At 44.1% G+C, this 14,403-nt stretch overlaps 1 protein-coding gene across 15 annotated transcripts in view; it reads left to right on the top strand.

Moving 5' to 3' along the window:
* Positions 1-14,403, top strand: part of LOC110505383 (myelin transcription factor 1-like protein) — a 138,877-nt gene that overhangs the window by 81,682 nt on the left and 42,792 nt on the right. For all 15 annotated transcript variants that reach the window (XR_005039510.1, XR_005039509.1, XR_005039511.1 and 12 more), the window contains 2 exons: positions 3,689-4,131; positions 8,403-9,539. Coding sequence is in view for 12 of the 15 variants with exons in the window: in XM_036962444.1 (XP_036818339.1) it covers positions 3,689-4,131; positions 8,403-9,539 (1,580 nt within the window). In the remaining 3 variants the exon portion in view is untranslated. The remainder of the gene's footprint in view (positions 1-3,688; positions 4,132-8,402; positions 9,540-14,403) is intronic.

Here is a 14,403-nt window from a genome sequence, read left to right as displayed (position 1 = left end):
TACTGGGGCGGCAGGGTAGCCTAGCGGTTAGAGCTTTGGACTAGTAACCGAAAGGTTGCAAGTTCAAACCTCAGAGCTGACAAGGTACAAATCTGTCGTTCTGTCCCTGAACAGGCCACTGTTCCTAGGCCGTCATTGAAAATGAGAATTTGTTCTCAACTCACTTGCTTAGTTAAATAAATATACTGTACATATTTCAAATCTCCCTTAGAAGTGCTGAAAGTAATATGCTACAGTACTGTAAATGACAGTTTTCACTTTAGCCAATACAATTTCCATAACATCTTTCCAATGAGTAATCAAAGGTGTGGTCAATGAAGACGTCCTCTACAATCATTCATGCAACTATTTTTGCTGTAATTGCAACATAGGTGTACTGTTTGTTGTCAAACATTAACTAAAAGAATTGAACATTTAAAAAAAGTTTTGCACACATTAGTTTGCATCAAGCCTGTCTTGAGCATTTGGCCATCAATTCTCATCCACATCACAGTGAATGTCTTCAGAAAAAAACTTTTGGCGAATCCAAGCTTGACATTGGTTTGCATTGATGTCGTCGCATGCCTCATCCATGGCCAGGAAGGTGGCAACCTCATTGGGATGGCGATCGTACACCTTCCACACTGAAAAAAAAATAATCCTCAATAGAGTTGAGGAAAGGAGAGTATGGGGCGCAGGTATAGGGTCACGAATCGGGGATGGGCCCGAAACCATTCCCGAACCACCTCTGCTAGGTGGAACCTAACATTGTCCCACACAATGACATAGGTCAACTTCTTCACCTTCAAAGGCCTGCTCAATGTCAATGAGGAACACAATGAGGTGTGCAGCATTGTAGGATCCAAAACATCCTACCACACCATCTTCAGAGATGGCTTCGCACATGGAGACGTTTCCCGCACGTTGTACAGGCACTTGGACATCCTCCAGTAGGCCAATGAGTTTCCGCCCACGACCCAGAGTTTTGGCCAGGTTGGAGCTCGCTTGATCAACAAAGATATTCTTGTGATGGTTCACAGCAGCATCAAGCACCATCACTGTTCAAAAATATATTTTGGGGAGTTATTTCTACAGTATAGTCCCAATATGGTATTGTGAAGTAGCATGTGCATTAATATTAACAGTAATACAGTATATAGTGCTGTACCTGAACATACTCGGCCCGCAGTTGCTTCACCCGGTCGTTGTTTCTCTCAAAAGGCACCAGGTAAATGTGTTTCATAGATACCTGGTGCCTCTTTCCAAAGGCTGGTGATTGTTAGTAGGCTGATGGATGCCACATTGCCAAAGGTGTCGTTGTTCTCTTCAAATGGCCTGTTTTATTTAGGACAGCCATACGTCATTCCTGGCCGTCACCATTTCCACCAGTGCCCCACTCCTGCTGATTGGTCAGCACACGGCCACCACCATGGGGTCTTCTGTCAATTCTGAGGGTACAGCGGGTAGAACAGAGTATACTGTCAATAGATCATACTGGAAGAATACTGGAACATGATTTGTGAATTTACATGCATTACAATATGTAATTTACTGTAAATGTAATGGTACAGCATAGTGCATATCCTGCAGACCAGATTTCTTGGCGAAATGTTCTCATGATCGTATTGACAGTTGATCTTCAGATTGGGATGAACTAATCTGCCAGCTTCTGCCAGCTTCTGGTAAGGCCTCTGTTTACCACATGGTCAATGACGATGACCCGGGCTTCAATAAACACAACAGTTCCCTGACGTCTGCCTCCCTCTTTCTGATGTCCACCTCTTTGACAGGGCCCATGCCCACAAATTGACCTCTTTGACGGGGCCCATGCCCACAAATTGACCTCTTTGACGGGGCCCATGCCCACAAATTGACCTCTTTGACAGGGCCCATGCCCATCTCTTTGACCTCTTTGATGGGGCCCATGCCCACCTCCCTGACGGGCTCCTTGTCCACGAGATCTTTGATTTCTTCCTCTCTCTTGCTGTCTGTCCTGCTCCATGTTGAAAGAAATTGCAAGTGTTCACACACACCCTTTTATATGGTGACCATTGTGGTTACCACTATGTGAAACCAATTAGCAATAACGAGTAGACATTATGTTGTCATTACAGTTATCATGTATCATACATGTCATTTAGATGTTTATACTTTACAAACATATGTTTTATTCCTGTAGTTCTCAAAATCCATTTATAGCAGACAGACCAGTTGAAAATCTATAGGTTTACCAAATGGTAAAGCGATTAACCATTAAGTGCAGTTGGATTAAGTGACGGTCAAATGTATTTAAACTAATGAGAAAATAATCATATGAAAAGTATTGTGAGCATTGCATTGTGAAAGGCAATTACTTTATATGAAAGGTATTTCTAGATGAAACACTGATTCGGTTTGGTGGAACAAAGTTACTGTGCGATTTTGTGTGTCAATTGAAAATGTTCTTAACGTTTAGAAAAAAACAGCCTTTTTGATGATCCTTTTTGAGTTTTGTACTATAAGTTGTGAAATTATACCACATACTTTTGAAAATAGTACAAAGGCGATATAAAAAAAAAACTGTACGTTTAAAATACCCTTACGTTGAAGACAAATCCAATTAGTATCACACGTCATCAGATACATTTTTTGGGTTGAAATAATGTAGGAAAAAATTAGATTCAACCAGTTTTTGCCCAGTGGACTTCCCCCCAACCCTTATTATTAACTTAACACAATTTACCTATCCTGCTACACAAATTCACCTTTGCTTTTTTTTTTGTTCTTCCCCATAATTATCCTTTGTTGTTATGGCACACAAGCAACCTGGTCTCAGAGAAAGACGTATCATATGTCCTCCAAAACATATGATAAGTTACATCATCCAATTTGTATGCTATTGTACGCCTGGGTAAGAAGTATCAAATCTAATTTTCTTCGTGACACGTGCCAAATACAACAGGTGTACACCTTACTGTGAAATGCTTACAAGGCTTCACCAAAAATGCTGACTTTTAGCAAAATAGTAAGTAACAAAATATTTGCAAAATAAAAACAATTATTATAATAATAATTATAAGTAACACAATAAATAACAATAACAAGGCCATAAACAGGGGGTACCGGTATGAACTATATCTAATATAATTCATATGATGTTGTACAACACTATTCCGTTCATAATGTATCCTAACGTTACGTAATATGGTATATAAAATGTAGTCCACAGATTTACGTACAGAATAATAAGAATTGCCCGGAGACCACTTTGTTCTCTTTATCTCAAGAAATTCCTACCTCTTGTAATTGTAAACCAAGCAAAGGAGAGCAATTAGAATGTAATTACACAATAGTGAATGATTATGGGCACGATTAGTGCTCTGTTCATAAAACGTTGATTTCACTTTCTCTCTGGTGCCAAAAACAAAGCCCTTCAGCAGAGCAATGGGTTTATCTTAGATCTGTTCTGCAGCAAGAAAGCGTCACAACATTCAACACCTTGCGGCGTTGTGCTGCAGTTGTGTTTTATTGTGTTTTGTAATGTACTCTCCAAAAGTGTTTTAATCGGTAAATAGCCAGCTGGGCAGTGTGCTGGACCAGTGACATAGTCAACACCAGAGCTAGTGTATTATGTTAGCTTAGCCACTAGCCAGCCACTAAGCCAGGTGATATGGAGTTTTGGGTCTGGTGGCTAAGCGCTAATGGCTCCTGTCTTATCTGTTCCCTGCAGTGTATACGGCTGCCCCCTGGCCAAGAAGAGGAAAACACTGGACAGACAGCCTCAGGAAGCCCTGGAGGTGCTGGAGCCCTTACTGGAACCACTGGAGACAGACCCCAAGAGTGGACCCCTCATAACCCACATGGACAACTCCACTAGGGAGGAGAGCTACGAGACAGACGGAACAGTGGAGATGGATGACAGAGAGGAGGAGGTGGAGGAGGGAGTAGAGGATGGGGGAGATGAGGAAGAGGAGGTAGAGGAGGAGGAAGAGGAGGGATACTTGGAGGACAATGAGGAACAGATGGAGCAGGAAGAAGGAGAGGTGGAGAGAGGGGAGGGAGAGGTGGAGGAGGTAGAGGTGGAACAAGAGGAAGAGGAGGGCGGAGTACAAGAGGAGGAAGAAGAGGAGGAGGAGTATGAGGAGGAGTATGAGGAGCAGAGTCATGGCCAAGGTGAGACGTCATTTCTTTAACCCTTTAATACACCAAGACATATTAGAATGTTGTTGTTTTTTTCAAAGTAATGTAAATGCCTGAGTTGCTATGGTCTATGTTGCCGAACGGTTAGTCTTGAATATACAGCATGCTGTATATGCAGTATAGTAAGGCAACAAAGGCATGCAATGATATTTTTGTCTGCATACTGGGAATTGAATTGTGATACAATTCTACATAACAAAATACAAACTAAATCCCAAGCCTGTCCCAGAACTTAGAATATATTATTCTGTTCACATTCCTTTCATCTTTGTTTGTTTCATCCGTTTGACTGGTTTATTTATTTGTTTGTTTGAGCGTTTGCTTTTCCTCCGACTTATGTGATGACTGTAGCTACCTGAAACAGAATTTGTAGTGCTAGATCAAACCTGGTTACCTGGAATAGAGAGATGGTTTGGCAGCGAAGGCAATTTTCTTCGGGAGCAGCTCAGTTCTGTCATTTGAGGTTTGTTTGGGCCATTTGCCATTACCTTCAGGGCTATCTCAGTCACAGGCTAAAAGCTGTGCTGGCGCTGTCTCTCACACACAGACCCTGTGAAAATGGCACTTTGTCAATGGCTCCACAGGGGCTGGATGGGAACACCCTGTCTCCAAAACACCTCATTCCAGAGATAAATGCCCTGAAATAGAGGATCGGGACTAAAAATGATGCAATGAAAGAAACTAAACCATCACTCGTGAATGTGTTTTTTTTTTTTTTGATGTCATTTTCACGAGGCAGACAGTGTTTTCGGGACACGTGCTAAGTTTCACATGTACATTTTTCATATTTGTTTTTACCATTTTTTTTTTTACCACTTCCAGCTTCATCTGGTCTCCCCATCCAGGGACCGAGCCTGCTTAGCTTCAGAGGCAATCCAGCAGTAGGATGCAGGGTGCGATGTTGCTAGAATGAATGTGCCAAAAGTTGCAAATGGAAAAAAGGCAGCAAAAGCAGAGGCCAGGGTACCATAACCAAAAAGGGAAAATTGCAGAAAAGAAGGAGCCGTTTTATTTCATCGTGTTATCATAAAAAAAATGTTTTGCGTCGATTTACAATTAATTTGCTCTCGCATTATTTCGTTTTGCTATGAATACTTTCGGGTGAGGATTCATTCACTAGAGGATTGCACCATATAATAACACATTAGTCTATTAAATGTCTCCCCGCCACAGTTTCGGTAAAAAGTTGAGGGATGGGACTGGAGAAATGCAGACACCCAAACCACACTACACTATGGATGTAAGGACTAACCATCCATGATCTATTGTATTTTCAACCATGTTTTTAGGCTGGACCGTGTTTGTTGACGTTTACTTTCTTTACAAAGATTGGAGTAAAACAAGCTTATATTTTGGGTTCTGATGGGGTACAAAAATTGAACTAAGCTCATGAGGCATTTATACGTTTTAGTCTACAGGAATCAATGAGTACATATCATTCATTTAGAAGTGCAAGAATGGATATAGCAACAAATAATTGCCCCTTTACTAACAGGCATTGACCTTCATACAGCTTAACTAAAATGCAATTGAAATGGGATCTATTTACCTGCCCCAAAGAAATGTATTATGTCCACTGTTCCGCGAATGTCCAGCAAAATCATTCACTTGTCCCGCATTTGGGCTTTTTTGATGTGGTCACCCTTATTCCACCGGTGGAAACATGGCTACAGCGCCATGTTAATAACAGCATCTTTTCACGTGTGAGGAGAATGACATCATTTCAACCCCACATGTGAATCTACAATTCCACGTGCGAAAGTGAGATTTTCAATGGTGGAGTTGTCTTTCATGTGATCCTGCAAATGAGATTTTCACATGGGATTGATTTCCAGATGTGAACTTGCAATCCACGTGAGATTTTTGCTCGTGCAGTTTTGTTTAAATGTGAAACGACAACTGTGATTTTCACATGTTATTCTCCTCACGTGAAGAAGTGGTGTTAACATGTAAACTCAAAATGTGAAACATGTGAAAATGCTATTTTAAAATGCAAATTTCACATGTGAAACTGCAAATGTGAAGTTTATTTTGTAAGGGTGCATGTATTTGCGTGAGAAAATTTAAAAGCAGGAGTCCCACCACCTTTGCTTATAAGCATGAATAAGTTGTGCTAGATATACAGTAAAATATTCTATTTAAAATGACCTGCAACATACCAATTGAACACAGAACTCTATAAATGATATAGAAAAAACACAGTAGCCTGCGTCTGCTTTCGAGACTGTCTGGGACGTGAGAAGTTTTCCCCCATGTATGGTCTCTACCCTGACGTGCCAAAACACCACATTTGGCAGGTTTCTCTACAACTCATTCTGCCTCTCACCCCAGATCCTTCCTGACAGAGCCCTCAAGTCCAATTAAGACTGGAGCTCTGAGAGATGCAGTACATTGTGCTAGCTTCCTCCCTAAAAGTGTTAGTATGTCAGCCTCCCTCCTCTGTCTCTCTGTTGGGCATGAGAGTCCACAGTCAAAGAGATGGTCTTTGTTTCCCTTCTTGGCCCAAGGAGCACAATTAAATCAATTCCACTGGGTGTAAAAGCACTGGCCTAATTAAACTGGGTGAATATTTAGGATTCTCTCCATCGTCCTAAACCACAGTGCCATCTTTAGATAGGAGGACGAAATTACACTTTTTTTCCTTCTCCTTTTTCTTGGCTTCTCAGAAATGTGGATGAGTCTCCACATGCACCACTATCATTTCCCCCATATCCTCCAAAACAGAAGTGGCAGCAGGGCAGATTCCAATCTGTAATGGAGGTGGTATTGTTATGGCTGCTCTGTGTTTCTCAATAGATATATGCACACTGCTGCACGCTGCATTGTTAATCCAAGCCAATATGGAGCAGCGCAATCTCTCAGTTCTCCTTTCAATCTGTTTCGCTTCCCTTTCCCCTTTGTGTACCTTGATTGCTCTTCAAATTGCTTTCCTGAGCCATGTTTGAAACCATCAAAAATTAAACCTCTGGCAGCCAGGGTATGGGTAGGTTACTGTGAGAAAGTGTCCCCCTGTCAAAATATGTGCCTGGTCAGTCGTGACTCCCCGGTCCAGAACCCTCACCTCAACACACTAGATGTTGTGTTGCTCTCATTAGATTGGGAAGTGTGTTTGGGGGTTGTGTGTGTTTGGGGGTTGTGTGTGTGTGTGTGTGTGTGTGTGTGTGTGTGTGTGTGTGTGTGTGTGTGTGTGTGTGTGTGTGTGTGTGTGTGTGTCTGTTGCAGTGTATATCAATGTGTTGTATGTGTGTGCGTGTCTAGGTGTACTGTTTGTGTACATGTACTGTATGTAAAGTATACATGTATGTTTGTATATTTGCGCATGCATGTATACAGGAACTTAGAGGCTTTCATGCTTCATGTTTACGCCTTTGGTCTCTATCTTATGGTATTGTTCCCGTTCACACACACAATACGTCGTTGAAACCTGGCAGGTGATTTGTCAGGTGATTTTCTGCCTCCATCCAGAAATCAAATTTAATTTCATATTTCTGTGTAAGCTTCAGTTTTTTTTCTCTGCAGGAATGTAAGTGCCAAGCGTGTGGCGGGTTGGGAGTGAGTGATGCGATGCGCTCTTGACGGTTCACGGGCTGGAGGGAATGTGAGAGGGCCAATTGGAAGTGCTCTAGAGTGGCTGCTTCACATTACTGGCAGGAGAGGCTCAGTAACCTTTAGGAGCCTGTCTTGCAGAATCAATTAGCCAGTGAAAAGCATTCTGAAGATCCTGTTGATTGGACAAAAAGGGCCTTTCTGGAATAGGGAGCATAGAGGGAGAATGTATGGATTTGTTTATTTTGTCAACATAATGGCACACTACATGAGACAATCAATGTATAACATAAAGCATGCTGATTCCAGTTTGAAGGACTTTTGCTCCACTACAAAATATGGTAAAATGAAAAATGTGTTGCTTCATGCCAGTTACTTAGCCATCAACTGGGAGCGGCAATGTGCTTGTTGTTGTGACCCAAAGGATCCAGTTTACCTGGATGTGGTGTACTTTAATTTCGGGAATGTACATCCAAATCATCTCTATGGAAATTTCCAAACCACTTTATCCCACATCCTGTGCTGATTCACAATTCAGTTATAGGCTGCTGTTAAGACTCTGAAAGTACATTACTGAGAAACGCAAAGAGTTCCTTATCCAATTTAAACAGACCAAGACCAGAAATCTGATTAACCCATTAAATAGAATGAGCAAAATGAGATTACGATGCATTTGTTTTTCTTTTTTTCCCGTACAGAGCACGATCAGATGAATGGCGGCAGTGGCGGTGGCGGTGGCGGCCATCCTAAATCCGGTCTGACGGGGGAGAAGGACGACAACAACAACGATGAGTATGAGAACTATGACGAGCTGGTGGCCAAGTCTCTGCTCAACCTAGGGAAGATAGCAGAGGACGCCGCCTACCGCGCCATGACTGAGTCTGAGATGAACAGCAACTCCTCCAACAGTGCAGAGGAAGAAGAGGAAGAAGAGGAGGAGGAGGAGGAGGAAGAGGAGGAGGAGGAAGAAGAAGAGGATGAGGAGGGTGGGGAGGGCATTCAGAGGAAGGGGGAGTTGACCCTGGATGTCGACAGTGATGTAGTGAGGGAAACGGTGGACTCTCTGAAGCTGCTGGCCCAGGGACACGGGGCTATGCTCTCTGACAACATGGAGGGAGGAGACTATGAGGACGGGATTGGGGAGAACGGGGAAGCGAACCGTAATGGAGGGACTGGAGGTGGTAACAGTCAGGGTAAAGCCTCTAATGGACTGCAGGAGAGTGATGAGGAGGTGTGTCTAAGCAGCCTAGAGTGTCTGAGGAACCAGTGCTTTGACCTGGCCCGCAAACTGAGCGAGACGCAGCCGACTGACCGCTCGGGCACAGGGCTACCGCAGCAGAACCACCCTGGCGGAGGGGACACCCAGGGACTGCATCCCCACCCGTACCAGCCTGGGTATGGGGACCTCCAGCAGAGCCAGGAGGAGAGGCGCACCCTGGAGAGGAACTACTCCGACATGGTCAACCTGATGAAGCTGGAGGAGCAGCTGAGCCCGCGCTCCAAGGCCTTTTCCAGCTGCGCTCAGGATGACCGCTACCACAACCACATCCACGACCGGGACGAGGACACGCGGTCGGTGACGTCGGACCGCTCGGAGGAGGTGTTCGACATGACCAAGGGGAACCTGTCTCTGCTGGAGAAGGCAATCGCGCTTGAGTCTGAGAGGGCCAAGGCCATGAGAGACAAGATGGCTGCCGAGGCGGCTCGGAGGGACGGGGTGAGGTATCATCATCACCATGGAGACCATCATGGGGAGCACCAATCGCGGCATGGCTACGGAGAGGAGCGCAAGGCCCGCCTCCATGATGGGATGAAGAAGCCCTACTACCATAAAAGTAAGTAAATCTGGCCAGAATGATTTGCACTTTGGTAGTGGTTGTGGGGAAAATCACTGGGGAAGGTTTACAACCTTAGTGTTGTGATAATTTGGTTGTTTGTTCTGTAACCTGTTAGTTCATATGCCTTCCACGCTGATACAAAAGTATGTGGACACCCCTTCAAATTAGTGGATTTGGCTATTTCAGCCACACCCGTTGCTGGCAGGTGTATAAAATCGAGGACACAGCCATGCAATCTCTAAAGACAAACATTGTCAGTAGTCAGTTTGTGAAATTTCTGCCTTGTTAGAGCTGCCCCGGTCAACTGCAAGTGCTGTTATTGTAAAGTGGAAAGATCTTGGATCAACAACGGCTCAGCCGGGAAGTGGTAGGCTACACAAACTCACAGAATGGGACCGCCGAGTGCTGAAGTGTGTAAAAATCGCCTGTTGCAACACTCACTACCGAGTTCAAACTGCCTCTGGAAGCAATGTTGTCTGGAAGAACTGGTCAAGCAGCCGTGGCCGAGCAGCCGCACCAAGCCGTAGATCACCATGCGCAATGCAAAGCGTCGGCTAGAGTGGTGTAAAGCTCGCCCCCATTGGACTCTGGAGCAGTGGAAACAAGTTCTCTGGAGTGATGAATCATGCTTCACCATATGGCAGTCTGACGGACAAATCTGGGTTTGGCAGATGCCAGGAGAACGCTATCTGCCCGGATGCATAGTGCCATCTGTAAAGTTTGGTGGAGGAGGAATAATGGTCTAGAGGCTGTTTTTCATGGTTCGGGCTAGGCCCCTTAGTTCCCTTGAAGGGAAATGTTAATGCTACATCATACAATGACATGATAGACGATTTTGTGCTTCCTACTTTGTGGCAACAGTTTGGGGAAGGCCGTTTCCTGTATCAGCATGACAATGCACCCTTGCACAAAGCAAGCTCCATACAGAAATGCTTTGTTTATATCGGTGTGGAAGAACTTGACTGGCCTGCACAGAGCCCTGACCTCAACCCCTGACCTCAACCCATCAAACACCTTTGGGATGAATTGGAATGCTGACTGCGAGTCAGGCTGAATCGCCTAACATCAGTGCCCGACGTCACTAACCCTCTTGTGGCTGAATGGAAGCGAGTCCACGCAGAAATGTTCCAACATCTAGTGGAAAGTCTTCTCATAAGAGTGGAGGCTGTTATAGCAGCAAAGATGGGACCAACTTCATATTAATGCCCATGATTTTGGAATAAGATGTTTGACGAGCAGGTGTCCACATACTTTTGGTAATGTAGTGTATATAGGCCTAAGGCCAAAACAATTAGAAGGGCCAGTGGCAGAATAAATACAACCACACCTTTTCTTCATCACAAAACCGGAGAGTAACCTCTGTCCTGTAAAGTCCACAAAGCATATTGCATGTGACAAACAGTTAAATGACCTAAAGCACGGTCAAGCAAGTTAATGTTTCCGACATTTTCGTACTACGAAACAACTATTGATTTAGAACCATGGAGAGTTCCCGCAAGTTGTAAAGAAAACAGGAGTTACCTCCACTATTGCAGCTTCATTTCAACTTCAACATTTCAACATGATTGGATCAGAATCACCCGTATAATCATTGGCCCGTACGGAGAATTAAGTAAAACTCCAAATCCATATCTCCATCCATAGCAAATTCAGGAAAGGGACAATTTTAGCTAGCTAGTAGCTAGCCACCGAAGGACAACAACGCAACGAGATGCGACTTGCACGTTCTTTCTGTCAATAATGTTTTGCTTTTTATGTGATGTGATTGGTGAGAAGCCAAGTCCAAACTGGCTTCCCTTGAAAGGTTTTTGTTGGTACACCAGAACCATTCTTCTTTATCAAGGGAGGCCAAATGCTCGCTGGTCTCCCGTGCATTCAATGCTATTTGCGGAAACAATATCCTACTGTTTTTGACAAGACAGCATCACATACAGAAGGGTGCTATCTACGGTGAGATACATTCAGCCGGAAAACTATGAAACACAGAGAGACTCAAGACACATTCTTTTATGTATTTTTTACGGGGGTTGTACATTTTTGGGGGGGTGCATGGCTTCCATTGGCATCCAATAATACATACCACTGTTAAATTTATAACGAGGACCCACAGATACTTTGGGTATGCTGCCACAACAGTAGCCATTTGACTACACCACACTACCTCTCTCGCCTTGCTGAGGTGAGTGAACAGTACCTGTACTGTGCCTTTGGAAAGTATTCAGGCCCATTGGCTTTTTCCACATTTTGTTACATTACAGCCTTATTCTAAAATTGATTAAATAAAATGTTTGGTTGTATTTTAGCAAATGTACTAAACATTTACATAAGTATTCAGACCCTTTGCTATGAAACTCAATATTGAGCTCAGGTGCATCCTGTTTCCATTGATCATCCTTGAGATGTTTCTACAACTTGATCTGTGGTAAATTCAATTGATGATTTAGAAAGCCACATACCTGTGTATATAAGATCCCACAATTGATAGTGCATGTCAGAGCAAAAACCATGCCATGAAGTCGAAGGAATTGTCCGTAGAGCTTCGAGACAGGATTGTGTCAAGGCACAGATCTTGGGAAGGGTACCAAAACATGTCTGCAGAATTGAAGATCCCCAAGAACACAGTGGCCTCCATCATTCTTAAATGGAAGACGTTTGGAATTATCAAGGCTCTTCCTAGAGGCTCACCTGGCCAAACTGAGCAATTGGTGGAGAAGGGCCTTGGTCATGGAGGTGACCAAGAACCCAATGGTCACTCTGATAGAGCTCTAGAGTTCCTCTGTGTAGATTGCAGAAACTTCCAGAAGGACAACCATCTCTGCAGCACTCCATCAATCAGGCCTTTATGGTAGACTGAAGCCACTCCTCAGTAAAAGGCTCATGACAGCACACTTGGAGTTTGTCAAAAGGCACCTAAAGACTCTCAGACCATGAGAATCAAGATTCTCTGGTCTGATTAAACCAAGATTGAACTGTTTGCCCTGAATGCCAAGCGTCACGTCTGGAGGAAACCTGGCACCATCCCTACGGTGAAGCATGGGGGTGGCAGCATTATGCTCTGGGGATGTTTTTCAGCAGCAGGGACTGGGAGACTAGTCAGGATCGAGGCAAAGATGAATGGAGCAAAGTACAGAGAGAGCCTTGATGAAAGCCTGTGCCAGAGTGCTCAGGACCTCAGACTGGGGTAATGGTTCACCTGCCAACAGTACAACGACCCTAAGCACACAGCCAAGACAACGCAGGAGTGGCTTTGGGACAAGTCTCTGAATGTCCTTGAGTGGCCCAGCCAGAGCCCAGACTAGAAACCAATCGAACATCTCTGGAGAGACCTGAAAACGCTGCTCATCCAACATCACAGAGCTTAAAAGAGGATCTGCAGAGAAGAATGGGAGAAACTCCCTAAATACAGGTGTGCCAAGCTTGTAGCATCATACCCAAGAGGACTCGATGCTGTAATCGCTGACAAAGGTGCTTCAATAAAGTACTGAGTAAATGGTCTGAATACTTATGTAAATGTGATAAATGTGCCCCAAAAAAATCTAAAAAACTACTTTTTTCCTTTGTCATTCTGAGGTATTGTGCGTAGATTGATGACAATAAAATGTTTTCATCAATTTTAGAATAAGGCTGTAACTTAACAAAATGTGGATAGCTTCAAGGGTTCTGAATACTTTCCGAAGCCGCTGTATGTGTTTCAAGTAAACCCCAATCAGTCCCTGGCTCCCCATGTCCTCTCTGTCTGTGAGACGTAGGGATGGCAGGCTAACATGCTTACTGCGAACCTCACTGTGACCTCGGGACAAGCTTTTGCAGCCAATTTGAAGACTGGCATCTCAGCAGCGGCTGCAGCAGCAGCAACAGCTTATGTTGTTAAAATAGGCCAGCATGACAACATCAGAGGGTAGGCTTGTCAGGCATAAGTAATGGCAATCTGCACGGACCGTTAGGACTGCAAATCACATCCCTTCCTGCCTGCAATGCAGCCCCGGTTGAAGCTGCCTATTTTTAAACCCACAGAGTGACTGGAAGCTATGAAATAGAAGGCTGCTGGAGCTGCCTCTTGAAGGGAACTGGGTACTGTGTACAGTCAACTCTGGGGAAATGAGATTTTAGGAAAAACTGTACTGCGTCCTGCAGAATGGTTAATTTAGTGAGTCTTTGTGTTGTGGTTTAGGTTTAAATTGGGTGTTAGTGTTACCCCTCCGTAACTGTATATGAGACATGCTCTTCTTCTATGGTGGTTGGTTTCAGACCCAATGGTTTGACAGATACAATATCTTAATGGCGTATCTGCCCTAACACATAAGTGTGGACATTATGCATACTTAATTCTGACTTGAAAAAAAAATACATTTACAATTGGTTGCTTCTCCAAGATCATTTGAAGAGTGATTCTTCTCACCGTATTCCATCTCCTGTCCGACAGGGATGGAACACTCATACCAAGGGGTTAATACCCCACCCTCTACTATGAGATAAGGAGGGAAGGCGTTTTATAGACACACATAAAACAGGTCAGATAAGAGAGTAGCCAATATGAACATCCTCCTTCACAGCAGGCATATTAAAACACAAATGCTAATTTCACATGCGCGGCACGGCATGTATCTGGTATCTGGCTAATGTAAGAATAATGAGAGTGTCGCGATAACATCTTCCCTCTGGTGAGATAGCAGCAGACACCTCGTTGACCAGGGTTGCTGTCTGTGATTTAGAAGTGAAGCGGAGGTGATGACTACGAGGGGAGAGCCCAGCCGGATTGACAGGGAAAAGCACCAGGCGGGGAGATGGAAATTGAACAGTATCAGAATGAGCGATAACGAACGACAAGCCCACTGGCTGCACATTAATTATCCGGAGATAG

This window comes from Oncorhynchus mykiss, chromosome 25, assembly GCF_013265735.2.
Source record: "Oncorhynchus mykiss isolate Arlee chromosome 25, USDA_OmykA_1.1, whole genome shotgun sequence".
NCBI lineage: Eukaryota > Metazoa > Chordata > Actinopteri > Salmoniformes > Salmonidae > Oncorhynchus > Oncorhynchus mykiss.
The sequence above is the reverse complement of the archived record's forward strand: the minus strand, read 5'-3'. Positions and strand labels throughout refer to the sequence as shown.